Source organism: Mustelus asterias, chromosome 1, assembly GCF_964213995.1.
Source record: "Mustelus asterias chromosome 1, sMusAst1.hap1.1, whole genome shotgun sequence".
Taxonomy (NCBI): domain Eukaryota; kingdom Metazoa; phylum Chordata; class Chondrichthyes; order Carcharhiniformes; family Triakidae; genus Mustelus; species Mustelus asterias.
The window spans coordinates 180,700,774-180,726,054 of NC_135801.1; the positions used below are offsets into that span (position 1 = coordinate 180,700,774).

Here is a 25,281-nt window from a genome sequence, read left to right on the forward strand (position 1 = left end):
CCTCACCACCCTCTGGGTAAAGAACCTACCCCTGACATCGGTTCTATAACTACCCCCCCTCAATTTAAAGCCATGCCCCCTCGTGCTGGATTTCTCCATCAGAGGAAAAAGGCTATCACTATCCACCCTATCTAAACCTCTAATCATCTTATATGTTTCAATAAGATCCCCTCTTAGCCGCCGCCTTTCCAGCGAAAACAATCCCAAATCCCTCAGCCTCTCCTCATAGGATCTCCCCTCCATACCAGGCAACATCCTGGTAAACCTCCTCTGCACCCTCTCCAAAGCCTCCACATCCTTCCTGTAATGTGGGGACCAGAACTGCACACAGTACTCCAAGTGCGGCCGCACCAGAGTTGTGTACAGTTGCAACATAACGCTACGACTCCTAAATTCAATCCCCCTACCAATAAACGCCAAGACACCATATGCCTTCTTAACAACCTTATCTACTTGATTCCCAACTTTCAGGGATCTATGCACACATACACCTAGATCCCTCTGCTCCTCCACACTATTCAAAGTCCTCCCGTTAGCCCTATACTCAACACATCTGTTATTCCTACCAAAGTGAATTACCTCACACTTCTCTGCATTAAACTCCATCCGCCACCTCTCGGCCCAACTTTGCAACCTGTCTAAGTCTTCCTGCAAACTACGACACCCTTCCTCACTGTCTACCACACCACCGACTTTGGTGTCATCAGCAAATTTGCTAATCCACCCAACTATACCCTCATCCAGATCATTAATAAATATTACAAACCGCAGTGGCCCCAAAACAGATCCCTGAGGTACACCACTTGTAACCGCACTCCATGATGAATATTTACTATCAACCACCACCCTCTGTTTCCTATCCGCTAGCCAATTCCTGATCCAATTTCCTAGATCACCCCCAATCCCATACATCTGCATTTTCTGCAGAAGCCTACCATGGTGAACCTTATCAAACGCCTTACTAAAATCCATATATACCACGTCCACTGCCTTGCCCCCATCCACCTCCTTGGTCACTTTCTCAAAAAACTCAATAAGGTTAGTAAGGCACGACCTACCTGCCACAAAACCATGCTGACTATCACCTATCAATTCATTACTCTCCAAATAACTATAAATCCTATCCCTTATAATTTTTTCCAACATCTTGCCGACAACAGAAGTGAGACTCACCGGTCTATAATTCCCGGGGAAGTCTCTGTTCCCCTTCTTAAACAATGGGACAACATTCGCTAACCTCCAATCTTCTGGTACTATACCAGAGGCCAACGACGACCTGAAGATCAGAGCCAGAGGCTCTGCAATCACTTCTCTTGCCTCCCAGAGAATCCTTGGATAAATCCCATCCGGACCAGGGGATTTATCTATTTTCAGACCCTCCAGAATATCCTGCACATCCTCCTTATCAACTGTAATACTGTCTATTCTACTCCCTTGCAACCCAGTGTCCTCCTCAGCTATATTCATGTCCCCTTGCGTGAACACCGAAGAGAAATATTGGTTCAATGCTTCACCAATCTCCTCCGGTTCCACACATAACTTCCCTCTGCCATCTATAACTGGCCCTAAACTTGCCCTAACCAACCTTCTGTTCTTGACATACCTATAGAACGCCTTAGGATTCTCTTTAACCCTATCCGCCAAAGTCTTCTCATGTCCCCTTTTAGCCCTTCTAAGCTCGCTCTTCAACTCACTCTTAGCCAATCTAAAGCTTTCTAGTGCACTACCCGAGTGCTCACGCCTCATCCGAACAGAAGCCTCCTTTTTCTTTTTAACCAACAAAGAAACTTTTTTGGTGCACCACGGTTCCCTAGCCCTACCAATTCCTCCTTGCCTGACAGGGACATACCTATCACAGACTCGCAGTAGCTGCTCCTTGAAAAAACTCCACATGTCGGACGTTCCCAGTCCCTGTAATCTCCTAGTCCAACCTATGTTTCCTAATTCTCTCCTAATAGCCTCATAATTACCCTTCCCCCAGCTAAAACCACTGGCCCGAGGTTCATGCCTATCCCTTTCCATCACTAAGGTGAACGTAACCGAATTGTGGTCACTATCACCAAAATGCACACCAACTTCCAAGTCTAGCACCTGGTCTGGCTCATTTCCCAGCACCAGATCCAATATAGCCTCACCTCTAGTTGGCCTGTCTACATACTGAGTCAAAAAACCTTCCTGCACGCTTTGAACAAAAACTGACCCCTCTAACGAGCTAGAGCTATAACAATTCCAGTCAATATTAGTCAAGTTAAAATCCCCCATAACAATTGCCCTATTACTTTCACTCCTAAGCAGGATTGACTCCGCAATCCTTTCCTCAACCTCTCTAGAACTTTTAGGAGGTCTATAAAAGACTCCCAACAGGGTGACCTCTCCTCTCCTATTTCTAATCTCCGCCCATACTACCTCAACAGATAAGTCCTCATCAAACCTCCTCTCTGACACTGTGATACAATCTCTGACCAATAATGCTACCCCTCCCCCTCTTCTACCTCCTTCCCTACTTCGACTAAAACATTTGAACCCCGGGACCTGCAGCATCCATTCCTGCCCCTGCTCTATCCATGTCTCTGAAATAGCCACAACATCGAAGTCCCAGGTACTGATCCACGCTGCAAGTTCACCCACTTTATTGCGAATACTCCTGGCATTGAAGTATACACATTTCAAACCCTGCTCCACCCCACCTCTGCAATGCCGTGCATTGCAGTCCCCATCCATGCATCCCTCACTTTCAGCCCCACTACTCAGGATCCCTCCCCCCCCCCGAATCAGTTTAAACCTCCCTGCATGGCCTTAGCAAATTTACCCCCCAGGATATTGGTCCCCTTCTGATTAAGGTGTAGACCATCCTTCTCATAGAGGTCACACCTTCCCCAGTACGAGCCCCAATTGCTTAAGTACCTGAACCCCTCCCTCCTGCACCATCCCCTCAGCCATGAATTCAAACCTTCCCTCTCCCTATTCCTCTCTAAACTATCCCGTGGTACAGGCAAGAGTCCAGAGATCCAGGATGTGCAGTTACAATAAAAACAGGCTCTCCAGCCCTCACAATTCACACGCCCACACTCTTCACACACTCCCCATGCCCCATCCATGCCACTTCATGACCACATCCACCTCCTCACTCATGCCAAGATGTGCCCTTCAAACAATCCCCATGGCCCCTCATGTCTTAATGCCAAGCTCTGGCACTTCCTTGCCCATTCATCCTATATAGGAGCAATGTACACTATAATGGCAGGGGTATGTGCAAAACTGCTTTCAAAAAAGTCATTCATTGATAAAATTCCACTTTCTTTAAAAAAAACTCATAGTTTTTACTACAGCCCAATAAAAGTGCCAATCATCCAGATGCTTTGAAGTATCTAGAGCAGAAACTGAAATCATTTGAAATCTCTTCAACTTGTGTGCATAAACATTGTGAAATTGAAAGCACATATCAGAGAGCCAGGACTGTCAATCAAGCAACATTACCCTTGGGACTCACATGTTTCAACAGGCTAATAGATTTCTGGGCTCTCAGCCAAGAATAAATAATGAGGCTTGGCTGAGATGGGGGTTGGGGGGAATGGGGGCATTAATTTCCACCTTTGATTGCTGCCCTGCTCCCTTGCAGCGGAAAGAAGTGAGAAACTCTTGTATTTATTGACCCTCATTATACCTCTGAGAAATATCTGAAGTAGTTTGTCTACAATGAATTGCTCTGAATTCAGCGACTTCTGTTGACACGGAGATATTTTGTGCCCAGTAAGACCCCAGAAACAGCAATGGAAAAAATGACCAGTAATTCTGATACTAATGGTGAACTCCCTGTCCTTTGAATAACACCACAAGATCCTTAATACCTGGGCAGAACTATCACCACCAATAATGTCTTACTCATTCACTATTGTACTGAAGCATTAACCAAATTTATGTGCACAGCTCTTGGAGTGGGTTTGGAGTCAGAGCCAAGAGTTGAATCAGGTGATAACTGTGCATGAATGTAGTATGATGTCCCCATGGTTGAATCATAGAATCATAGAAACCCGACAGTGCAGAAAGAGGCCACCTGGCCCATCGAGTCTGCACCGACCACAATCCCACCCAGGCCCTACCCCCATATCCCTATATATTTACCCGCTAATCCCTCTAACGTACGCATCTCAGGACACTAAGGGGCAATTTTAGCATGGCCAATCAACCTAACCTGCGCATCTTTGAATATTCTCTCAGTACTGGTGTTTAGGTTCACATGAACAGTGGCCATCTGTGGTCTCCATGGAAGCTGTTTTCCATGCACTGCTGATATCTATGTACAGCTATATCCCAAGGGCTGCTGTACCTCATGCTCTGATGTGATTGCACTAAAGTTTGTTTATTTATTTGTCACAAGTAAGACTTACATTAACACTGCAATGAAGTTACTATGAAATTCCCCAAGTCGCCACAGTCTGGTGCCTGTTCGGGTCAATGTATCTAACCAGCACGTCTTTCAGACTGTGGGAGGAAACCGGAGTACTCGGAGGAAACCCACGCAGACACGGGGAGAACGTGCAAACTCCACACAGACAGTGGCCCAAGCTGGGAATCGAAACCAGGACCCTGGCACTGCGAGGCAGCAGTGCTAATCACTGTGCGACACTAGAGAGGGTACAGAGGATGTTGTCTCGGATGGAGCATTCGAGTTTTAAGGAGAGATCAGATAGGCTTGAATTGTTTTCTTTAGAGCATAGAAAGCTGAAGGGGGGGGGACATGATTGAGGTGTATAAGATTATGTAAGAGTTTTAACAACACCAGGTTAAAGTCCACCAGGTTTATTTGGTAGCAAATGCCATTAGCTTCAAAAGCTAATGGCATTTGCTACCAAATAAACCTGTTGGACTTTAACCTGGTGTTGTTAAAACTCTTACTGTGTTTACCCCAGTCCAACGCCGGCATCTCCACATTATAAGATTATGGACAGGGTGAGTCGTGAGCAGCTGTTCCCCTTGGTTGAGGGGTCAATGACGAGGGGGCACAGTTTTGGAGTGAAGGACAGGAGATTCAGAGGGGATTTGAGAAAAAACTTTTTCACTCAAAGGGTGGTGGGAATCTGGAATGCACTGCCTGGGAAGGTAGTGGAGGTCGGAAACCTTACAACCTTTAAAAAATATTTGGATAAGTACTTGAAATATTGTAACATTCAAGGATATGGGATAAGTGCAGGAAAATGGGATTAGCTCACCATTAGTGGTAGTTATTGTCAGTGCAGACTCGACGGTCCTTTTCTGTGCTGTATGACTGTATGACTCTATGTACTACTACTTACAGACAATCCTAATCCTTCCTCAAATGCGTAGGCTGCACCAGATGTGCCTCAGGTTTATCTGTAAATTTTCACCTTGTGCTGCATTCTCTGACTTTGAATTAAAAAGCAGTTCTTTATACTTAATTCTAAGCCTCAAACCCCTTTCAAATATATATCTGGGTGAACTAAGGTGTAGCATTTTAATACGGGGCCAGTCAAAAGCATTCCTGTAAATTTGAAGTGTGCCGTAACACGTTGTTCTCACATAACAAGAGCAGACATTATCCAACAGGAATGCAAGAGGTCTCTTCAACTGAAAGCATGCTGGATTTCACCCTTTACTAGGTCTCTGAGGCTCATTTAGCAACATCTGCATCATGTCATCTCTACCACAATATTAGGAAGGCAGGCAAACATTTGAAAACTAGTTCTGATTCTTCCCCAAACTATTCATCAATTGGTGCAGATAGAACCATTATACAATCGCAGCCATCACCCACTGATGTGGAACATGGATTCTATTTGTCTTCATCTCAAAGGTCTCGCCAATAAAGATAGAAACATAGAAAATAGGAGCAGGAGTAGGCCATTCGGCCCTTCGAGCCTGCACCACCATTCAATATGATCATGACTGATCGTGCACTTTCAGTCTCCCACTGCCGCTTTCTCTCCATACCCCCTTGATCCCTTTAGCCGCAAAGACCACATCCAGCTTCAACGTATCTAACAAACTGGCCCCAACAACTTTCTGTGGTCGAGAATTCCACAGGTTCACAACTTGCTGAGTGAAGAAGTTCTTCCTTATCTCAGTCCTGAATGGCTTACCCCTTATTCTTAGACTGTGATCCCTAGTTCTGGACTTCCCCAACATCGGGGACATTCTTCCCCCATCTAGCCTGTCCAGTCCCATCAGGATTCTATGAGATCCCCTCTCATTCTTCTAACTTCCAGTGAGTGGAAGCCCAGTCGATCCAGTCTCGCTTCATTTGTCAGTCCTGCCATTCCAGGAATCAGTCTGGTGAACTTTCCCTGGACTCCCTCAATAGCAAGAATGTCCTTCCTCAGGCTAGGAGACCAAAACTGCACATAATACTCAAGTGTGGCCTCACCAAGGCCCTGTATAACTGCAGCAAGATATGGGGCACTAGATAAATGCAAGATGATGCAGAGTCATCCAGACCCGAAACATCAGCTCTGTTCTCTCTCCACAGATGCTGTCAGATCTGCTGTGATTTTACCAGCATTTTGTGCTTTTGTTTCAGACATGGGGCATGGTGTCCCTGGCCAAGTGATTGAAAGGAGGCACCCCCCTCCAACTTCTGCTGCCCCCTACCCCACTGCGCCAACCCCCCTGCCCCCCGCACTCCCACCAGAATTCAACTCTTCCTCTGGTTGACTCTGGTTTCTCTACATACTGCCCTCTCCATTGACCCACCATTGATGGCCTTGCCTTCAGTTTTTGAATCCTGCTCTTTGGTATCCATTTCCTAACCCATCCACCACCCACCAGCCTCTCCAGCAACTGCTTCTCCTGCAGAACTTCTTCAATCCCAGCCTCTTTAATGATGATTTTGGTCGTTCCTGATTTAATTTCCACCTCCATTCTCCGAATGTCTCTGAGAAGGCAGCTTGCAGTGTTTTTTTGTTATCTAGCTTTGTGTTGTTAATAAGCACTGGAAATAGATCACATATCCCCCCGATATGGGGAACACCAGAGCCACAAATAAATGGACAAAACTCTGAACTTAAATAAGCAATGAATTCCACATATGTGAACAAACTTTTATTTTGTGTCCTTACTGAACAACATAAGATTGCTTTATTCATAGATATCAGAAGAAGTGTTTCATTCATGCAACTTCTTTCATGACTGCAGAATGTTTTACAATTGATGAAGTTCTTTTTAAGTCTTACCACTGTAGTAACATAGGAAACATAGTTTGGATACTGGTGACCTAACATAGGTTAGGCTCCATAAACCCCTGCCTAATACTGCATTGTAAGACTATGGTATATTTGACGTTATATATGGCAATAATAGAGGCAGAATCATTATTTTACTCTTAAGACAGCCCTTCATTTTGTTGATTAACAGTAAGCTATGTAATTTCATGTAGTTAATGGTTGCTGCATTGAAGAACAAAGCTGAGACTTGTATTTATATAGCGCCTGTCACAGTCTCAGAACATCACAAAGCTCCTTTTTAAAGTTTATTTATTAGTGTCACAAGTAGGCTGACATTTACACTGCAATGAAGTTACTGTGAAAATTCCCGAGGCGCCACACTCCGGCGCCTGTACGGGTACACTGAGGGAGAATTTAGCATGGCCAATGAACCTAACCAGCACATCTTTCTGACTGTGAGAGGAAACCAGAGCACTCGGAGGAAACCCACGCAGACACGGGGAGGACGTGCAGACTCTGCACAGACAGTGACCCGAGCCGGGAATCGAACCTGGGTCCCTGGCGCTGTGAGGCAGCAGTGCTAACCACTGTGCCACCACGCCGCCCCATTGAGGTAAACTTTAAAGTAAAGTCGCTATTATGTTGCTCAGCCGGTCGGAGACACCAACAGATTTGTTCTTCTGAACCTACTATTAAAAAAAGGGGACGAGTGGGGGTAATCAACTTATTGAACTAACTGCCAGAAAAATAATATCTAAATATTTAATGCAAGGAATACTGCAGGAAGCTGATGCAGCTTGTCATAGGCGGTATGCACATAAATCATATATGAGTAGCATTTAGAGAAGATTGAAACACACATCATCTTTCAGGTTCACTGATGGATAATAGTCTCACTTTGCATTTTTTTCAATTTGTAATTTCTGCTACCTGAGAACCTGGGAACAGTTGAAGTCTTCCAGTAAAACGTCCAGTTATATATTCCTCACAAGCGCTCATTGCTTCAGGGCAGCATCTTTTTTTTAATAAAAAGGTGGATCAGGTGTTTGCTCTGTTTATTCGTTAACAAAATGACCCAGAGGGTAAGAGATAGCAATGAACAAAATGAAAAGCTCTGCCTCACTCCTGTTTCTTCAGAACTATGGTTTTCAATCTGTTGAATTTTGCACCCAGCGCAAATTGTGGCACAACGTCAGTGCCCCTGTGTCAATGTTCGCACAGATCTAGAGAATGCCCCCCCCCCCTTGCAAATCATGGAATTATACAGCACAGATGGAGGCTGTTTACCCCTTGTGCATTTGAAAGAGCCATTCCATTAACTCCATTGCTCTGCTCTTTCCCTGTAGCCCTGCAAATGATTACTTTTCGAAGTATATACCTTTTTTGCCAGTCTGTCCATGTCCTCTTGGCGTCTGCTAATATTCTCCTCACTGTTTATTTCTGAATCTTGCATTATCTGCAAACTTCCACACTCTGCTCTTTCTACCCAAGTTCAATATATATCACGTAGCTATTCTTTGCGTATGGTTTTTGTGGATAAGCTTGCAATAGCTCCATGGTAGGTCCAATATTCTGTCTCCTCAGGGCATCTACCCTGTCAAGATCAAAGGTCCAAAGTAGAATGTCTTGCTATGCTACGAACTCACTGAAAAACAGCATTCAGAATAATTTTCTTTGGCACTATTGACTTCTGTTTGAAAAAGTTGGAGGTTTATTTGCTCTTTGCAGCATAGCAGAATGTTCATCACCGTTCACATGAACGATATAAATACCAAACACTTTTAATTTCTTATCACACTCCTGAAACTTGAATTGAACTGAATTGAGCTGATTTATTATTGTCACATGTATTGGGATGGATACAGTGAAAGGTGTAGGGGGCGATTCTCCCAGCCTGAAGACATAAGTGGAGGCCGTGTAGCGGGCGTCCTGCTGGGCGCCACGGCCTCTGCGTGTCTACGGCCACCGGATTTCCGACATCGTCAGCTTCGCGCCAGAAATCGGTTCAAATGATCATTTCGATATCATTAGCGGGCCCGAGACTGAAGTCTCCGTGCCTGCTACCCTCTCCCCACAACGCCAGGAGTGTTTCACAACAGCGCCCCATTAACGGGGAACTGGCAGCCCAGCCCCACTGGAGTGAAGGGGGGTGCCATGGTGTCCCCTCAGAGGGTCGGCGGTAAGGGGGGTTCCCCATGGGCATTGCCAGCCTGGCCCCCATGTGACTCCAGATCCATAGCAACCAGGTGACTTTTAGCTGCCTTGTGAAATGACCTTGCAAGTCACTCAATTCAAGGGTGACAAATGCTGGCCTTGTTGGCAGTGCCCACATCCTATGAAAGAATATATTTTTAAAAATCAACTGTGATATGCAGGTTAGGTTGATAGGCCATGGTAAATTGAACCTAGTTTCAGGGGGATTAGCAGAGTAAATGTGTGGGGGTACATGGATAGGGCATGGGTGGGATTGATGTTGGTACAGGCTCAAAGGGTCGAATGGCCTCCTTCTGTAGGGGTTCTATGATTCTTTGAACTGAGTGGCTTGCTTGGACAGTTAAAAATCAATCAGATTGGTCTGGGATTGGAGCCACATATCGATTAAAGTGAGTAAAGACAACCTTTTTTTTGCTAAAGTGAACCAGTTGGATTTTTAGGAAAACCTGTTTTAGTTCCAGGACTTGAAAGTCTCAGACCTTTCTGAAACCTCAGTTCAAATCCTGCTGTGCTGGAATGTGGTCCTGAATTGTTAGTCCAATCTTCTGGATTACTAGTCCAATCGTACAGTCACCAGTTTTTAAAGTTTAAAAAGTTAAATGTTTATTTATCAATGTCATAAATAGGCTTACGTTAATACCTCAGTGAAGTTACTGTGAAAATCCCTCAGTCGCCACACTCTGGTGCCTGTTCGGGTTACACTGAGGGAGAATTTAACATGGCCAGTGCACCTAATCAGCACGTCTTTCAGACTGTGGGAGGAAACCGGAGCACCCGGAGGAAACCCACACAGACACGGGGAGAACGTGCAAACTCCACCCAAGCAGTGACCCAAGCCAGGAATCAAACCCGAGTCCCTGGTGCTGTGAGGCAGCAGTGCTAACTGGGGATCTTCACAGTAACTTAATTGCAGTGTTAATTGCAGCCTACTTGTGGCACTAATAAATAAACTTTAACCACTGTGCCACCATGCTGCCCACTATGCTACTGTCCTCTCTTCTCAAAGAACGTTCCTGTAACAAGAAGGAGCAGATGGGGGGGCGATAAAACTGTGAATCCCAATCTCACTTCAACATTATCCCACTATTTCTGTGGCACTTTCTGCAAGAGATTCAAGTAAAATAAATGAGACCATTTTTCTCAGAGACATCCAAATTCTGCAATTAAATGACCGCCAGGAGGAAGAGTCATTAGATGAAGCAGAATTAGAAAGCAGTGTGTCAGGCATTCATAGCCCCTGGAGCAGATGGATTTACAATGCAGTTCTACATGGGATTTTTATTGAAATTGGGCTTGTTATTAATTAGAGCTCACACAGAAATGTTCCAGGACAAAGCTTAGTCTGACAACCCTGGGATTAGTCCTGGTCTCAGTTCTACTTAAGAAAAATGACGGCCCTCTACAATGTAATAGCTACTGCCCTGTTCAATTGTTTAATGTGAGATATAGAATCTGATGGCATCTGCACACTTATCAGAAGTAGACCATGCAAGGATTGTATGTGAGTAACAACCTCCTTTCTTTCCATATATCTTTCTCCTGATTCAGACTCCGGAAGAACTGGAGGACGATTCCGATTTTGAACAAGAAGACTATGATGTGCGTAGCCGGACCAGTGTCCAGACTGAGGATGACCAGCTCATCGCCGGACAAAGCGCAAGGGTGAGTTTGTCTAATTCGATTCATTTGTTTTTCACCTTTGTCCCTTTCGAAGGTGAAACTTCTGGGAGAATGCAGAGCAGTGGATGCAGAATCAATCGAAGCATTCAAGAAAGAGATAAGGAGAAGCTACTTCTCACAGAGGGTTGTGAATCAATGGAATTCACTGCCCCAGAGTGCAGTGGATGCAGAATCAATCAATGGATTCAAGAAAGCATTTGATCAAAAGCGGGATAAAGGGTTGTGGTGAAAAGGCAGGGAAATGGAGTTAGGATGAGATGGAGATGAGCCATGATGATATAGAATGGAAGAACAGGCTTGAAGGGCTGAATTGCCTACTCTCACTCCTAATTCCGATGTTAAACTTTTTGATTTTGATTTGATTTGATTTGGATTTGATTTATTAATTGTCACATATATCAGTATACAATGAAAAGTATTGTTTCTTGCATGCTATGCAGACAAAGCATACCGTTCATAGAGAAGGAAAGGAGAGAGTGCAGAATGTAGTGTTACAGTCATAGCTAGGGTGTGGAGAAAGATCAACTTAATATAAGGTAGGTTCATTCAAAAGTCTAATGGCAGCAGGGAAGAAGCTGTTTTTGAGTCGGTTGGTACGTGTCCTCAGACTTTTGTATCTTTTTCCTGACGGAAGAATGGAAATAAACAATGAGTTGTAAAGAAAACTCTTATTAGGAATTGATGTCAATGAATGTAATGTCGATCTCTAATTGCCCAATTACACAGAAGGCTGGCATGTAATTTAGTGTGGCCTTACATAGCCAATTCCGCACCACTCTCTGGTCAGGCAGTGTAAAATTATAAGTAAATACCTTTCACACGCACAGGTTTGCTCCATAAGATCATAAGAAATAAGAGCAGGAGTAGACTCTTTAGCCATCAAGTTGCTCCGCCATTCGATAAGGCCGATCTGATTGCGATATGAACTCTCCGGCCTGGTGTCAGTAACCCTACTGAGTTTTGGCATGGCTGGGATGGCTAAAATTTCCAGTCAATCAGATCAGCCAGCAGCTCACGGGGGCAGGTCTTCCTCTGATTGGAGGGTGGAAGTCCAACACTGCCTTATTGTCACACCCTGCCCCCCCATCCCCCCCTCCCGCCCCATATTCATTTTGAGGGATCACCTAAATTTAAAACCATTGGCTATCCTCCTCACAACTTGCTTTCCTATCTTTGTATCACCAGCAAATTTGGCTAAAATATGGTCAGCTGATACGACAGTCTGTTCTTTGCTAATGCAAAACTGTTTCAAAATGGAGTTTGGAACTCAGTCCAGACCTGTTGTAGGCAAGTGTAATGCCTTTAACCAGACAATTGAGGTGGGCCTGTTAGAATATGAACTCCCTGATTAAGGGCCCCTAAGTTAAGTTGATTTTGTTTATTTGGTTCAACATAAAAAATTTCCCTGATTAAGGGCCAAATTGATGGGCTAATCAGGGAGCCTCTTGCTTTGTATTTAACCAGGAATATCAGTTCCTCTGGGACTCCCAGTGTAGACTGCTAAATGAAAGCACTCAATATGCTGTTGCCTGACTTGTGAATAAAAAGATTTTGGTGAAGGGACTTCTGCCTCTGAGGACTTATTACAACAAGTAACATTACTGGTGATGCAAGGCACTTAGAAACAAATTTCTTGAGGTGGTTTCACATTGCTTGCCGAACATCAAACTGTTAGTTCAGCAACTACATTCCAAAGTTATAATGTAAGTTTTGCATCAATGTGAAAATCCATGACACATATTTCATAATCTTTATTGAATTTGAACCATTCGATGATGATGGTGCTGAGTTATATGGGCCCCACTGTGCAACATATCAACGTTTTTTTTTGTTGAGGAGGTGATGTTTTATTTATTATCCTCACTGCTTCACATTACTGGGCCTCTGTGTGTGTTTCGGCTGTGTGTAACAACACAATGTCAAGTCTGAAGCCAAGGAGATTGAGGGAGAGGTTTCTTTGCAACCAATCAGCTGCAGCCGATTTTTTTTTTCAACAGCACCTCTCAAACCTGTGACCTCTACCACCTCCAAGGTCAGGACAAGTAGGCTCAGGGGAACACGGTCTCCTCCAAGTTGCCCACCAAGTCATGCACCACCCTGACTGAAAAATGTACCGCTGTTCCTTCACTGTTGCTGAGCCGGAATTCCCTTCGTTAAAAGCACTGTGAGTCTACCTCTGTCACAGAGGCGTACAAAGATAAGAATATAAGAAATAGGAGCAGGAGTAGGTCATATGGCCCCTTGAGCATGCTCCCCCCATTCAATAGGATCATGGTGAATCAGATCCTGGCGTCACTTCCACTTTCTCGCCTTATTGCCCATTTCTCTCGGGTCCACTACAATGTAAAAGTCTGCTTATCGTGGGCTGCAGCTGTTCAAGGTGGTGGCTCATCTCCACCTTCTCAAGAGTAATTAGACTGGGCAATAAATGCTGGCCTTGCCAATGACGCCCATATCAAAAGAACAAATAAATAAGTGTTTGCGACGGTTACTTGGCTTGCTTGGAAAAGCAGCCAAAGTTCTGCTGTCAAAAACAAAATCACGCTGCTCAGATTTTCTTTAATCCCTTCCTCTCTTGACAAAATGTTGCGAATAAGAAATATAACCAATATTAATATCAAGCACTCCCTCTGAAAAATCCATTGGGTAAATGATGCACGTTATCACACACGAGGCTTGAGATGCTCAGGAAATAAAGGCTTTTATTTGCTGTTACAACAAAGCTACTAATTATATACACGATCCCAGACTGAGGGGTCCCAGACAGAGCAGTGACCTTTATACCTCTCCCAGGAGGCGGAGGCTGACTGGGATGTACCACAATAACTATAATACAAGGTGTAACAGCCCAACCCTAACCCCAACAGCAACAAGTAGAACAACCCATCCCTAACCCCAACAGCAACATATATACATACTTGTAGTACTGGCCAGACCCTGGCTCAGTACTATCTAGTGGGAACCAACGATGGTTCACCACAGTAAACAAAACAATCTTCTGGTGAGAAATAAGTCCAGGCAGATAGTTTGGCCAGCTGTCACTTAGTAATGCATGCCCTCCTTCAGTAAATACATTGTACTGCACTCCTGGGCACGTGGATTTGTCCCTTGCTTTATAGGATTTACATATCTGTGGTATAAGGTTTAAGAAAACAACCTGTTTGTAGGTGGGAGTTCATCTCCCACATCATTATGCACCTTCTCCAGGTACAGAGAGCCTGTCCTCCATGCACCGATTAAAATTAAGACCCAGTAATCTCATACAGGCAGTTATAAATGCCACCTAACATCCCCCCTATTGAAGTCGAGGTGTTAGTTCGAGCTACTCTTGCATTCACCAGTAATTTAGAATCATAGAATCAAACAGCTCAGAAGAGGCCCTTCAGCCCATCGACTCTGCACGGCACATTTATTAGAAACACCTGAACTCCCACCTAATCCCATCTGCCAGAACTTGGCCCATAGCCGTGAATGTTATGATGCGCCAAGTGTTCGTCCAGATACTTTTTAAAGGATGTGAGGCAACCCACCTCTACCACCCTTCCAGGCAGCGCAATCCAAACCATCACCACCCTTTGGTGAAAAAACTTCTTATATTCCTTTGCAGACTTTCAGTGTCTTCTGCACTCTTTGCTCTCATCTTAGTGTCATCTGTGAATTTTGACACACTTGGTCCCCAACTCCAAATCATCTATGTAAATTGTAAACAAATCAAATCAAAACTGTATGTGATGCTCCAGATGCGGTCTCACTAATGCTTTGTACAGTCGCAGCAACACTTCCCTACTTTTATACTCTATTTCATTAGCAATGAATGCCCAAATTCTATTTGCCTTCCTCACTACCTGCTGAACCTGCGTACTAAATTTCTGTGTTTCATGCACAAGGACACCCAGATCCCTCTGCAGCAAAGCATTTTGAAGTTTCTCTCCATTTGGATAATAAGCTGCCTTTTTATTCCGCTGATCAAAATGGGAAACCTCACACTTATCCATGTTCAATTCCATCTGCCAAACTGTGACCCACTGACTTAACCTATCCAAATCGATTTGGAAATTTCTTATTTCCTCATTGTAACTTGCTTTCCCACCTATTTCCCACAGTGATTAGCACTGCTGCCTCACAACGCCAGGGACTCGGGTTCGATTCCCGGCTTGGGTCACTGTCTGTGCATTGTCTGCACATTCTCCCCGTGTCTGCGTGGGTTTCCTCCGGGTGCTCCGGTTTCCTCGTCCGAAAGACGAGCTGGTTAGGTGCATTGGCCATGCTAAATTCTCCCTCAGTGTACTCGAACAGGCACCAGAGTGTGGCGACTGGGGGATTTTCACAGTAACTTCATTGCAGTGTTAATGTAAGCCTGCTTGTGACACCAATAAGAAAACTTTAAACTTCAAACCTAAACTTAAAACTATTTTAGTGTTGCTGCAAATTTGGCTAACGTACATTCTATCTCTGCATCCGTGTAAACAACATAGATCTCCTCTCTTACATACTCCAACAGGCTTGTAGCTTCTTCAGTACTACAGGCCCGACTATTGACCCTCCCGCCTCTGGAGACCTCTGGCCACTAATTGGCCTTTCAATCAAAAATCAGGGCATGTGTGTTATGTAGAGGTCGTGCAGGGTTGGGACCCAGATATTATCGTGATGTTGTGACCCCAGAACAAAAATTTAGCCTTGTGACCTTTCTTTTCTGATGAAAGAGTGTTGACTTTAAAAGCTAACCTAACCATGCTGCATTGCTTCAGGAATATTTCATATTGCCAACTATCTGTATTCCTCCAAAAAACTGGTAAATGATCTCAGGCACAGCTGGAGGAGAGACAGGAAGGACAATAATCTGCTGAAAATTTGGCAACCACAGCTATCCGTAACAAAACAAAGAGTACAGAGCTTGAGTATTGCAGAAATACAAAGGAAAAAGTTTTTCATCAGTTTAATTCAGGGTAACAAATTTAAAGATCCTCCCGTCTTACATTTTAGACCATCAAAGGTTGGCGGCTGTTTGGATCAATCTCTGCCACTATCCGGCCATCGAGATTAGTATGTGATACATATTTCAAAGAGCTGGCAGATGGTTGGAATTTCAATTAAGCTGCATTCTTCCAATTAACTTTGCATTGATTGCAGATTTCCGTAACCCTGATTCACAACCCTTGCGCAGGGATACATCCCTTACACGCATACGTGAGTTTCCAAGTTAAAAATGGAAGGCTATGTTCGCACAAAGTTATGTTTTGGCCAGTGCTTTAACAATGGAGGCTTTGGAAGGAGCATAGAAAAGGTTTGCCAGGATGTTGTCTGGCATGGAGGGTATTAGCTATGAGGAGAGATTGAATAAACTGGGATTGTTCTCCCTGGAACGACAGAGGCTGAGGGGCGACCTGATGGAGGTTTATAAAATTATGAGGGGTATGAATAGGGTGAACAGTTGGAAGCTTTTCTCCCAGGGCAGAAATAACAATTACAAGAGGGCATAAGTTCAAGATAAGGGGGGGAAAGGTTCAGTGGAGATGTGCAGGGGAAGTCTTTTACACAGAGGGTGGTAGGGGTCTGGAATGCACTGCCAAGTGAGGTGTTTGAGGTAGATATGTTAGCGACATCTAAGACTTATCTGGATAGACACATGAACAGATGGGGAATAGAGGGATGTAAGCGATTGGTCTCGATAGGACAACATGATTGGCGTAGGCTTGGAGGGCCGAAGGGCCTGTTCCTGTGCTGTACTGTTCTTTATTCTTTATATAGAGGGAGCAGTGGACAATAGAAACATGTTTATTCTGCAAGAGAGGAATAATATAGAAATGGTTATACAAAGACTTTCCTGACAAGTAGATTAACTTTGGCTTGGCTTCCTGCCAATTACTTTCTACTTTCAGTCTGCTGAATATTGGCTGCAGGCGGTCTGTTTTAAGGTGTAACAAAAAAGCTGCTGTGGCAAAATTAAAAGTGAGTAGCTTCGATACAGAGAGATCCAGGATATACCTGGCATACATATAAAGGTGTTTTCCAAGTTTAAATGGGAAAGTGTTTGTGTTCGGCTGTGTCAACATATTTTCTCCGTCACAACTTTGAAAATCCCAAGGAAGGAAGTAGGGCTGGAGTTTTCATGATGCCGATGATCTGACAGCTATGTTATGTCTCTCAAAAGGACCAATAACTTTACAAATGATATTTGAATTTCCAGTACTGGCTGAGAGAATCACATGACAACATTACACATTTCAAGATGTTTATTGCAACAAACAGACTTAGAGCAACATTGACTAAACACTATTTCATTCGACAACTAATACTCTAAACTACAGAAATATTTCCCCATTTAACTTGTGAGATGACCATGGATATTGCATCAAGGTTATTCTTTGCTCTATTCCTTAAATGGATGATTCATTCTCCAGGAACCAGTCCAAAGGTATTCTCAGCTTCTGATGACTTGCTTTTTTCTTCCTTTTCCACAGGAGACCTCTCTCTCTCTCTTTCTCTCACGTTCTCCCTCTTTCTCCCTCTTGCTCTTGCTCTCGCTTTCACTCTCTCTCTCTCTCCCTCCCTCTCTATCCTACTTTCCCTCTTCTCTCTCTGCCCTCTCATATCTTTGCAGAATGACCTGTCTGTGAGTCTGAAAGACGTGCTGGTTAGGTGCATTGACCCGAATAGGCGCCGGAATGTGGCCACTCGGAGAATTTCACAGTAACTTCATTCCATTGTTAATGTAAGCCTTACTTGTGACTAATAAATAAACTTTTAAAAAGGTTCACCCACCAATGGCTTGCTATGGACTCTTCCCCTCTCAAAGCCCCATCTCCATGGCAGCATGGCAGAATGACATGGACTTTGTATCCAGATAGAAATGCTCATAAGCTCTCCTTTAGAACACAAATCTTGGAATTAAATAGACAATTTAAAGTATAGTCATTTCCAAAACTCGACATTCCTAATACCTCCCTGTAGTACTTGGAGATGAACAGTTTATCCGTTGTCAACAAGCTGCTTTGTCATTGTTTACAGTTGTGAATATCCAGCAACTTCTTCCCAGCAAGGCAACCTAGGCCTCCCTTTAATCTTTAACATCAAAGCCATCTCAGCTTGAGTCGGGCAGGATTCAGGACAGGTCACATGACCCTCTTGGTTTCTTCATTTTATTAAAGATACTGGGCGGAATTCTCCCCAACAAAATTCTTAAGTGTCGAATTTGTGTGAAAACTGGAGTAATTCAGGCTGGTTTTTTTTTTCAGTGGGTGTTCAGAGAAGAATCTCCCACACTCTGTGCACTGCAGAGGTCACTAGTGTGGAGGTCATCACATTTCAGGGGGCGGGGCCTATTCCCATTGGAGAGGTTGAACTCAGCGTGCTGGGCGGACCACTGAGATGCGGAGATCTGTCAGTGCGGAGATCAGCGCATGCGCAGTGGCCCTGCACTGATGGCCCCCCGATTGCTGGCCAGCCTCGCAACCCTTGCAATGCGGCCCTGACCCTCCCCCGGCCCACTGTGATCTCCAGCACCCCCCACCATTGAATCCCCCCCGACAGTAACCCCCCTGCACCACAGTCCTGACCCCACCCCCCATGCCAACCTCCCCAACAGGCTGACTTCCTCCCCTTGCCGGCTGACTCCTCCCCAGCCTGCTCCGATCGCAAGCCTCCCTGCTTCCCCCACCAGTCCCTATGCAGAGTGGCAGTGGGATCCCCCCACCCCCACCGATCGCCCCCTAGGCCCCACCCCCATCAGGCCACACCCCTCTCGGCCCTGACCCCCCCCCCCATATGCCCTGCCCCCTGGGCACTGCCGCATGTCCGATGGGCAGAGCCATGCTGCCGCCTGGGCATGTCTCATCCTCTGGGGGGTGGGGAGGAGAGGGGGTGTGACGTCTCATCCCCTGGGGAGGGGGGGGGGAGAGAGGGGGTGTGACGTGAACCTTGTCCTTTGGGCAGTGCGAGAGGCACAGGCTGGCACTACCAGGGTGCCAATGCCCAGGGGGCACCCCCCTTACTGCCCGATCCTCTGGGGGGGCCCCAATTGCCTCCCCTTCACTCCAGCGGGATCGGGCCACTAGCTCCCCGAAAGTGGAGAGTTACTGTAATCCCCGCTGGAGTGAAACACTGTGGCGGGGCTGGGGGGAGGGGGTGCTGTGGTGGGAGATGCTAGTGGGCCTGGAGACTTCAGTCGCTTTGTTCTTTGTAAAATAAGGTGGGGTGTAAAATGCTCACCTGACCTGAACCTGTCCTGATCTGCTGGGGGTTGATAGAATCCCTAGAGTGTAGAACAGGCCATTTATCCCAGTCTGAGTCTGAAAGAGTATCTTGCACAGACCTTCCCCACCATCCCCTCCACCATCCCCTCCACCCTGCTCCCCTCCCCCCAACCCACTCCTCCCCATAAAAGTGGATATCTTCACATTTCTCCATACTAAATGATATCTCTTACCCTGCCTATATTAATTTATGCTACAGCCTCCTCACAGCTTCATTTCCCATTTAGCTTGGTGTCGTCAGTAAACTTGGATGCATTACAATCTCATCCCTCATCTAAGCCATTGATAAACATTAAGTAGCTGAGGGCCAAACACTGATCCCTGTGGTAAGCTGCACATATATCCTGCTCAACCAAAAATGTCCTGCTCCATGTTTTTGTCCGTTAGCCAGTCCTTACTTCCTGCTAATATGTTGGCCTCAATTCCATCCGCCCTCATTCTCTGTAAGAACATCTTGCGTGGCACCTTCTCAAATGCTCTTTGAAAATCCAAATATGCTACATCTACTGGTTCCCCTTATCAATCCTGCTACTCATAATCTCAAAGAACTAACAAATATGTCAAACTTAATTCCCTTTCATTCATCTGCACTGACACTGCCCAGTCATACTATGATTTTCTCAGTGCCCTGTTACCACTCCTCTAAAACAGGTTCCAGCTTTTTGTAGGATCCTGACAATGCAGAACGAGGCCATTTGGCTCATCGAATCTGCACCAACCACAATTCCACGCAGACCCTATTCCCATAACCCCACATATTTACCCTGCTGATCCCCCTGACACTAAAGCCAATTTAGCATGGCCAATCAACCTAACCCACATATCTTTGGACTGCGGGAGGAAACAGGAGCACCCGGAGGAAACCCACACAGACACGGGGAGAGCGTGCAAACTCCACACAGACAGTGACTCAAAGCCGGAATTGAACCCAGGTCCCTGGCGCTGTGAGGCAGCAGTGCTAACCACCGTGCCACTGTGCCACCCTTTTCTCTCCACGATTGATGCCCGACCAGCTATCAGGTTCTATGGGCCAGCAGAAAGTATCATAGAACATAGAACATTACAGCGCAGTACAGGCCCTTCGGCCCTCGATGTTGCACCGACCAGTGGTACCAATCTAAAGCCCCTCTAATCTATACTATTCCAATATCGTCCATATGTTTATCCAATAACCATTTGAATGCTCTTAATGTTGACGAGTCCACTACTGCTGCAGGCAGGGCATTCCCACGCCCTTACTACTCTCTGAGTAAAGAACCGACCTCTAACATCTGTTCTATATCTATCACCCCTCAATTTAAAGCTATGTCCCCTCGTGCTAGCCAACACCATCCGAGGAAAAAGGCTCTCACTATCCACCCTATCTAATCCTCTGATCATCTTGTATGCCTCTATTAAGTCACCTCTTAACCTTCTTCTCTCTAACGAAAACAACTTCAAGCCCCTCAGCCTTTCCTCATACGATTTTCCCACCATACCAGGCAACATCCTGGTAAATCTCCTCTGCACCCTTTCCAACACTTCCACATCTTTCCTATAATACGGCGACCAGAACTGTACGCAATACTCCAAATGCGGCCGCACCAGAGTTTTGTACAGTTGCAGCATGACCTCCTGGCTCCGAAACTCAATCCCTCTACCAATAAAAGCTAACACACCGTACGCCTTCTTAACAACCCTATCAACCTGGGTGCCAACTTTCAGGGATCTATGCACATGGACACCAAGGTCCCTCTGTTCATCCACACTACCAAGTATCTTACCATTAGCCCAGTACTCTGTATTCCTGTTACTCCTTCCAAAGTGAATCACCTCACACCCATGACACCCATTAGCACTGTTGGCTCAACAGACACTCAAGTGCGAGAGAAACATAAAAAATACATTTAGACTAGGAAAAAAAAGATCCCAGCAGTTTTATAACGTAATTATGTTTTATGAAATTCTCTTTGGCTGAAAGCAAGAGTATTTTTTTTTTGATAAGTCCAGCACATGTGACAGCGAATGTCTTTCAGAGCCATGTACAAAAAGACTTTAGTGAAGTTAAAAACTGCGGGACAGTTAGCTGCCGCCACGTTTCTGATTGTCATTCTGAAATTTTCATTTAGTAATTCAATGCCACACTTTACGAAGGTGGAAGGCAGTGGATGGGGATGGGGTGGGCGGAGGTAGCACAGTGGTTAGCACTGCTGCTTCACAGCTCCAGGGACCTGGGTTCGAATCCCGGCTCGGGTCACTGTCTGTGCGGAGTTTGCACATTCTCCCTGTGCCTACATGGGTTTCCTCCCACAGTCCAAAGATGCAAGGGCTAGGTTGATTGGCCATTCTAAATTGCCCTTTAGTGTCCCGGGATGCATAGGTTAGAGGGATCGGTGGGTAAATATGTAAGGATATGGGGATATGGTCTGGGTGGGATTGTGGTCGGTGCAGACTCGCTGGGCCGAATGGCCTCTTTCTGCACTGTAAGATTCTATGATTCTATGATTAGTCAGAAGTAGGCTTACATTAACACTGCAATGAAGTTACTGTGAAAATCCCCTAGTCGCCACATTCCAGCGCCTGTTCGGGTACACTGAGGGAGAATTTAGCATGGCCAATTCACCTAAGCTGCACATCTTTGGACAGTGGGAGGAAACTGGAGCACCCGGAGGAAACCCACGCAGACACAGGGAGAATGTGCAGACTCCACACAGACAGTGACCCAAGCCGGGAATTGAACCCAGGTCCCTGGTGCTGTGAGGCAGCAGTGCTAACCACTGTGCCGCCATGCTGCCCTACTCTCTTTTGAATGTTTTTCCTGAATCTGCTTCCACCAGCCATTCTTGAGTGGAACATAAGAATCAGAGAATCCCTATAGTGCAGAAGGAGGCTATTTGGTCCATCGAGTCTGCACCGACCACAACTCCACCTTATTCCCGTAACCCCATGCATTTAATCGAGCTAGTCCCCCTGATACTAAGGGGCAATTTAGCTCACTCTCACATCTTTGACTGCGGGAGGAAACCAGAGCACCTGGAGGAAACCCATGCAGACATGGAGAGAACATGCAGACTCCACACAAACGGTGACCCAAGCTGGGAATTGAACCTCGGTCCCTGGCACTATGTGGCAGCAGCGCTAACCACTGTGCCACCGTGCCGTCCCGGCATCACCAGGTTGGGTGCAATGGCTTGTTACTCTGCAGTATATCCTTTGTAATCATACTCTGTTGCATCAAACCACTGAAGTGTCTCAAGGAATCAAACCATACGGACCACCCAGCGTCAAGCTAGGCACTGGAAGGTATGGCATCAAGGAGCCCTTTCAAAGCTGGAGTCAATGGGAATCTGGGTGAAAACCCTCTCCTGGTACAAAAGAAGATAGGTATTGTTGGGCCAAGGGGAAGCAGTGGGGCGGTTCAGGGCAGGTCTGCTTGGGAGGTTGGGGGGTATCAGGTCCACACTGGGAGGGCGAGTTGGAGTGGGAAGTTGGGTTCGAAGGTCAGAAGACGACATAATCTCATGCGGTTAGGGGTGGGGGCGGTGTTGAGAATACCCTGGGGATTGATTAGTTGAATGGGGGGGGCGGTGTCCCACGCATGGCTCGGTCTGGGTATTTGAAATACTTATGCTGAAATTAGTTGTTTTGTTTCTTCTAAGTCTTTCAGAGTAACTAATCGTGTAAAATCGGCAGAACCCTCTGAAGATAATTATTTAAATTGCTTTGTTGAATGGCTCCCAGCCCAACACAATTGCCCAGGACAAGTTTGCAGTTCTGGACAATTTAAAGTTTATTAATCACAAGTAAAGCTTACATTAATACTGCAATGAAGTTACTGTGAAATTCCCCTAGTGCCACATTCCAGTGCCCGTTCTGGGTCAATGCATCTAACCAGCACATCTTTCAGACTGTGGGAGGAAACTGGAGCACCCGGAGGAAACCCACGCAGACACGGAGAGAATGTGCAAACTCCACACAGACAGTGACCCAAGCTGGGAATCGAACCCAAGGGCCCTGGCGCTGTGAGGCCGCAGTGCTAACCACTGTGCCACCGTGCCGCCCCAATTGCTGTGTAAAGGCTTATCTGGGAACTTGCAAGAAGGATTCCCCAGCATATTTCTGGGGTACTCCCAAAATCCAATGCTGGGGAGCCAGGAAGTTACGAGCCATCATCTTCTATTTTTGACAATTTTGTTTATATTTGTTCATGGGATATGGGTGACTTTGGCTACACCAATACTTATTACCCATTTTATCCATGTTATCTGTTTCTATCCTCCTTCTTGTTTACTGCACTTCTGAGTTTCATGTTATCAGCAAATTTTGAAGTTATCCTCTGTGCTCTCAAGCCAAGATCATTAATATATATTTCAACAAGTCCAGTGGTCCAATACTGATCCCTGGGGAACATCACAGTATTCCTCCATCCAAGCTGAAAAATATTCATCATTGCTCTCTGCTTTCTTGTCCCATAGCTAATTTCGTACCCACAAACTGCTGTCCATTTAACCCCTTGGGTTTCTGCTTTGCTGATAAATCTATTCTGTGATACTTTAATACAAATCAACTGCACTGTCAGGGTGGTACAATGGTTAGCACTGCTGTCTCACAGCACCAAGGACCCAGGTTTGATTCCCGGCTTGGGTCACTGTCTGTGCGGAGTCTGCACATTCTCCCCGTGTCTGCGTGGGTTTCCTCTTTTTTTTGAATCATAGAATCCCTACAGTACAGAAAGAGGCCATTCGACCCATCGAGTCTGCACCGACCACAATCCCACCCAGGCCCAACCCCCATATCCCGACATATTTTACCCACTAATCCCTCTAACCTACACATCTCAAGACACTAAGGGGCAATTTTAGCATGGCCAATCAACCTAAACCGCACATCTTTGGACTGTGGGAGGAAACCGGAGCACCCGGAGGAAACCCACGCAGACACGAGGAGAATGTGCAAACTCCACACAGACAGTGACCCAAGCTGGGAATCGAACCCAGGTCCCTGGAGCTGTGAAGCAGCAGTGCTAACCACTGTGCTACCGTGCCGCCCACAGTCCAAAAGACATGCTGGTTAGTTACATTGACCATAAGACATAGGAGCAGAATTAGGCCACTCGGCCCATCAAGTCTGCTCCACCATTCAATCATGGCTGATATTTTTCTCATCCCCATTCTCCTGCCTTTTCCCCATAAACCCTAATCCCCTTTATTAATCAAGAACCTATCTGTCTCTATCTTAAAGACACTCAATGACCTGGCCTCCATAGCCTTCTGCGGCAAAGAGTTCCACAGATTCACCACTCTCTGACTGAAGAAATTCTTCCTCATGTCTGTTTCAAAGAATCGTCCCATTAGCCTTGTGCCCTCTGGTTCTAGTTTTTCCTACTAGTGGAAACATCCTCTCCACCTCCACTCTATCCAGGCCTCGCAGTATCCTGCAAGTCTCAATAAGATCCCCCCTCATCCTTCTAAACTCCAACAAGTACAGACCCAGAGTCCTCAACCATTCCTCATACGACAAGTTCTTCATTCCAGGGATCATTCTTGTGAACCTCCTCTGGACCCTTTCCAAGGCCAGCACATCCTCCCTTAGATATGGGCCCAAAACTGCTCACAATACTTCAAATGGGGTCTGACAAGAGCCTTATACAGCCTCAGAAGCACATCCCTGCTCTTGTATTCTAGCCCTCTCGACATGAATGCTAACATTGCATTTGCCCTCCTAACTGCCGACTGAACCTGTACGTTAACTTAAGAAAATCTTGAACAATGACTCCCAAGTCCCTTTGTGTTTCTGATTTCCTAAGCATTTTCCAATTTAGAAAATAGTCTATGCCTCCATTCCTCCTTCCAAAGTGCATAGCCTCACACTTTTCCACATTGTATTCCATCTGCCACTTCTTTGCCCATTCTCCTAACCTGTCCAAGTCCTTCTGCAGCCCCCCTGCTTCCTCACAATACTACCTGTCCCTCTACATA

At 45.6% G+C, this 25,281-nt stretch overlaps 1 protein-coding gene across 7 annotated transcripts in view; it reads left to right on the plus strand.

Annotated features, from left to right (window-relative positions):
* The window catches only part of LOC144504323 (catenin alpha-2), a 1,369,240-nt gene that overhangs the window by 1,145,280 nt on the left and 198,679 nt on the right, over positions 1 to 25,281 (plus strand). For all 7 annotated transcript variants that reach the window (XM_078229613.1, XM_078229524.1, XM_078229870.1 and 4 more), the window contains one exon: positions 10,941 to 11,054. In XM_078229613.1, the coding sequence (XP_078085739.1) occupies positions 10,941 to 11,054 (114 nt within the window). The remainder of the gene's footprint in view (positions 1 to 10,940; positions 11,055 to 25,281) is intronic.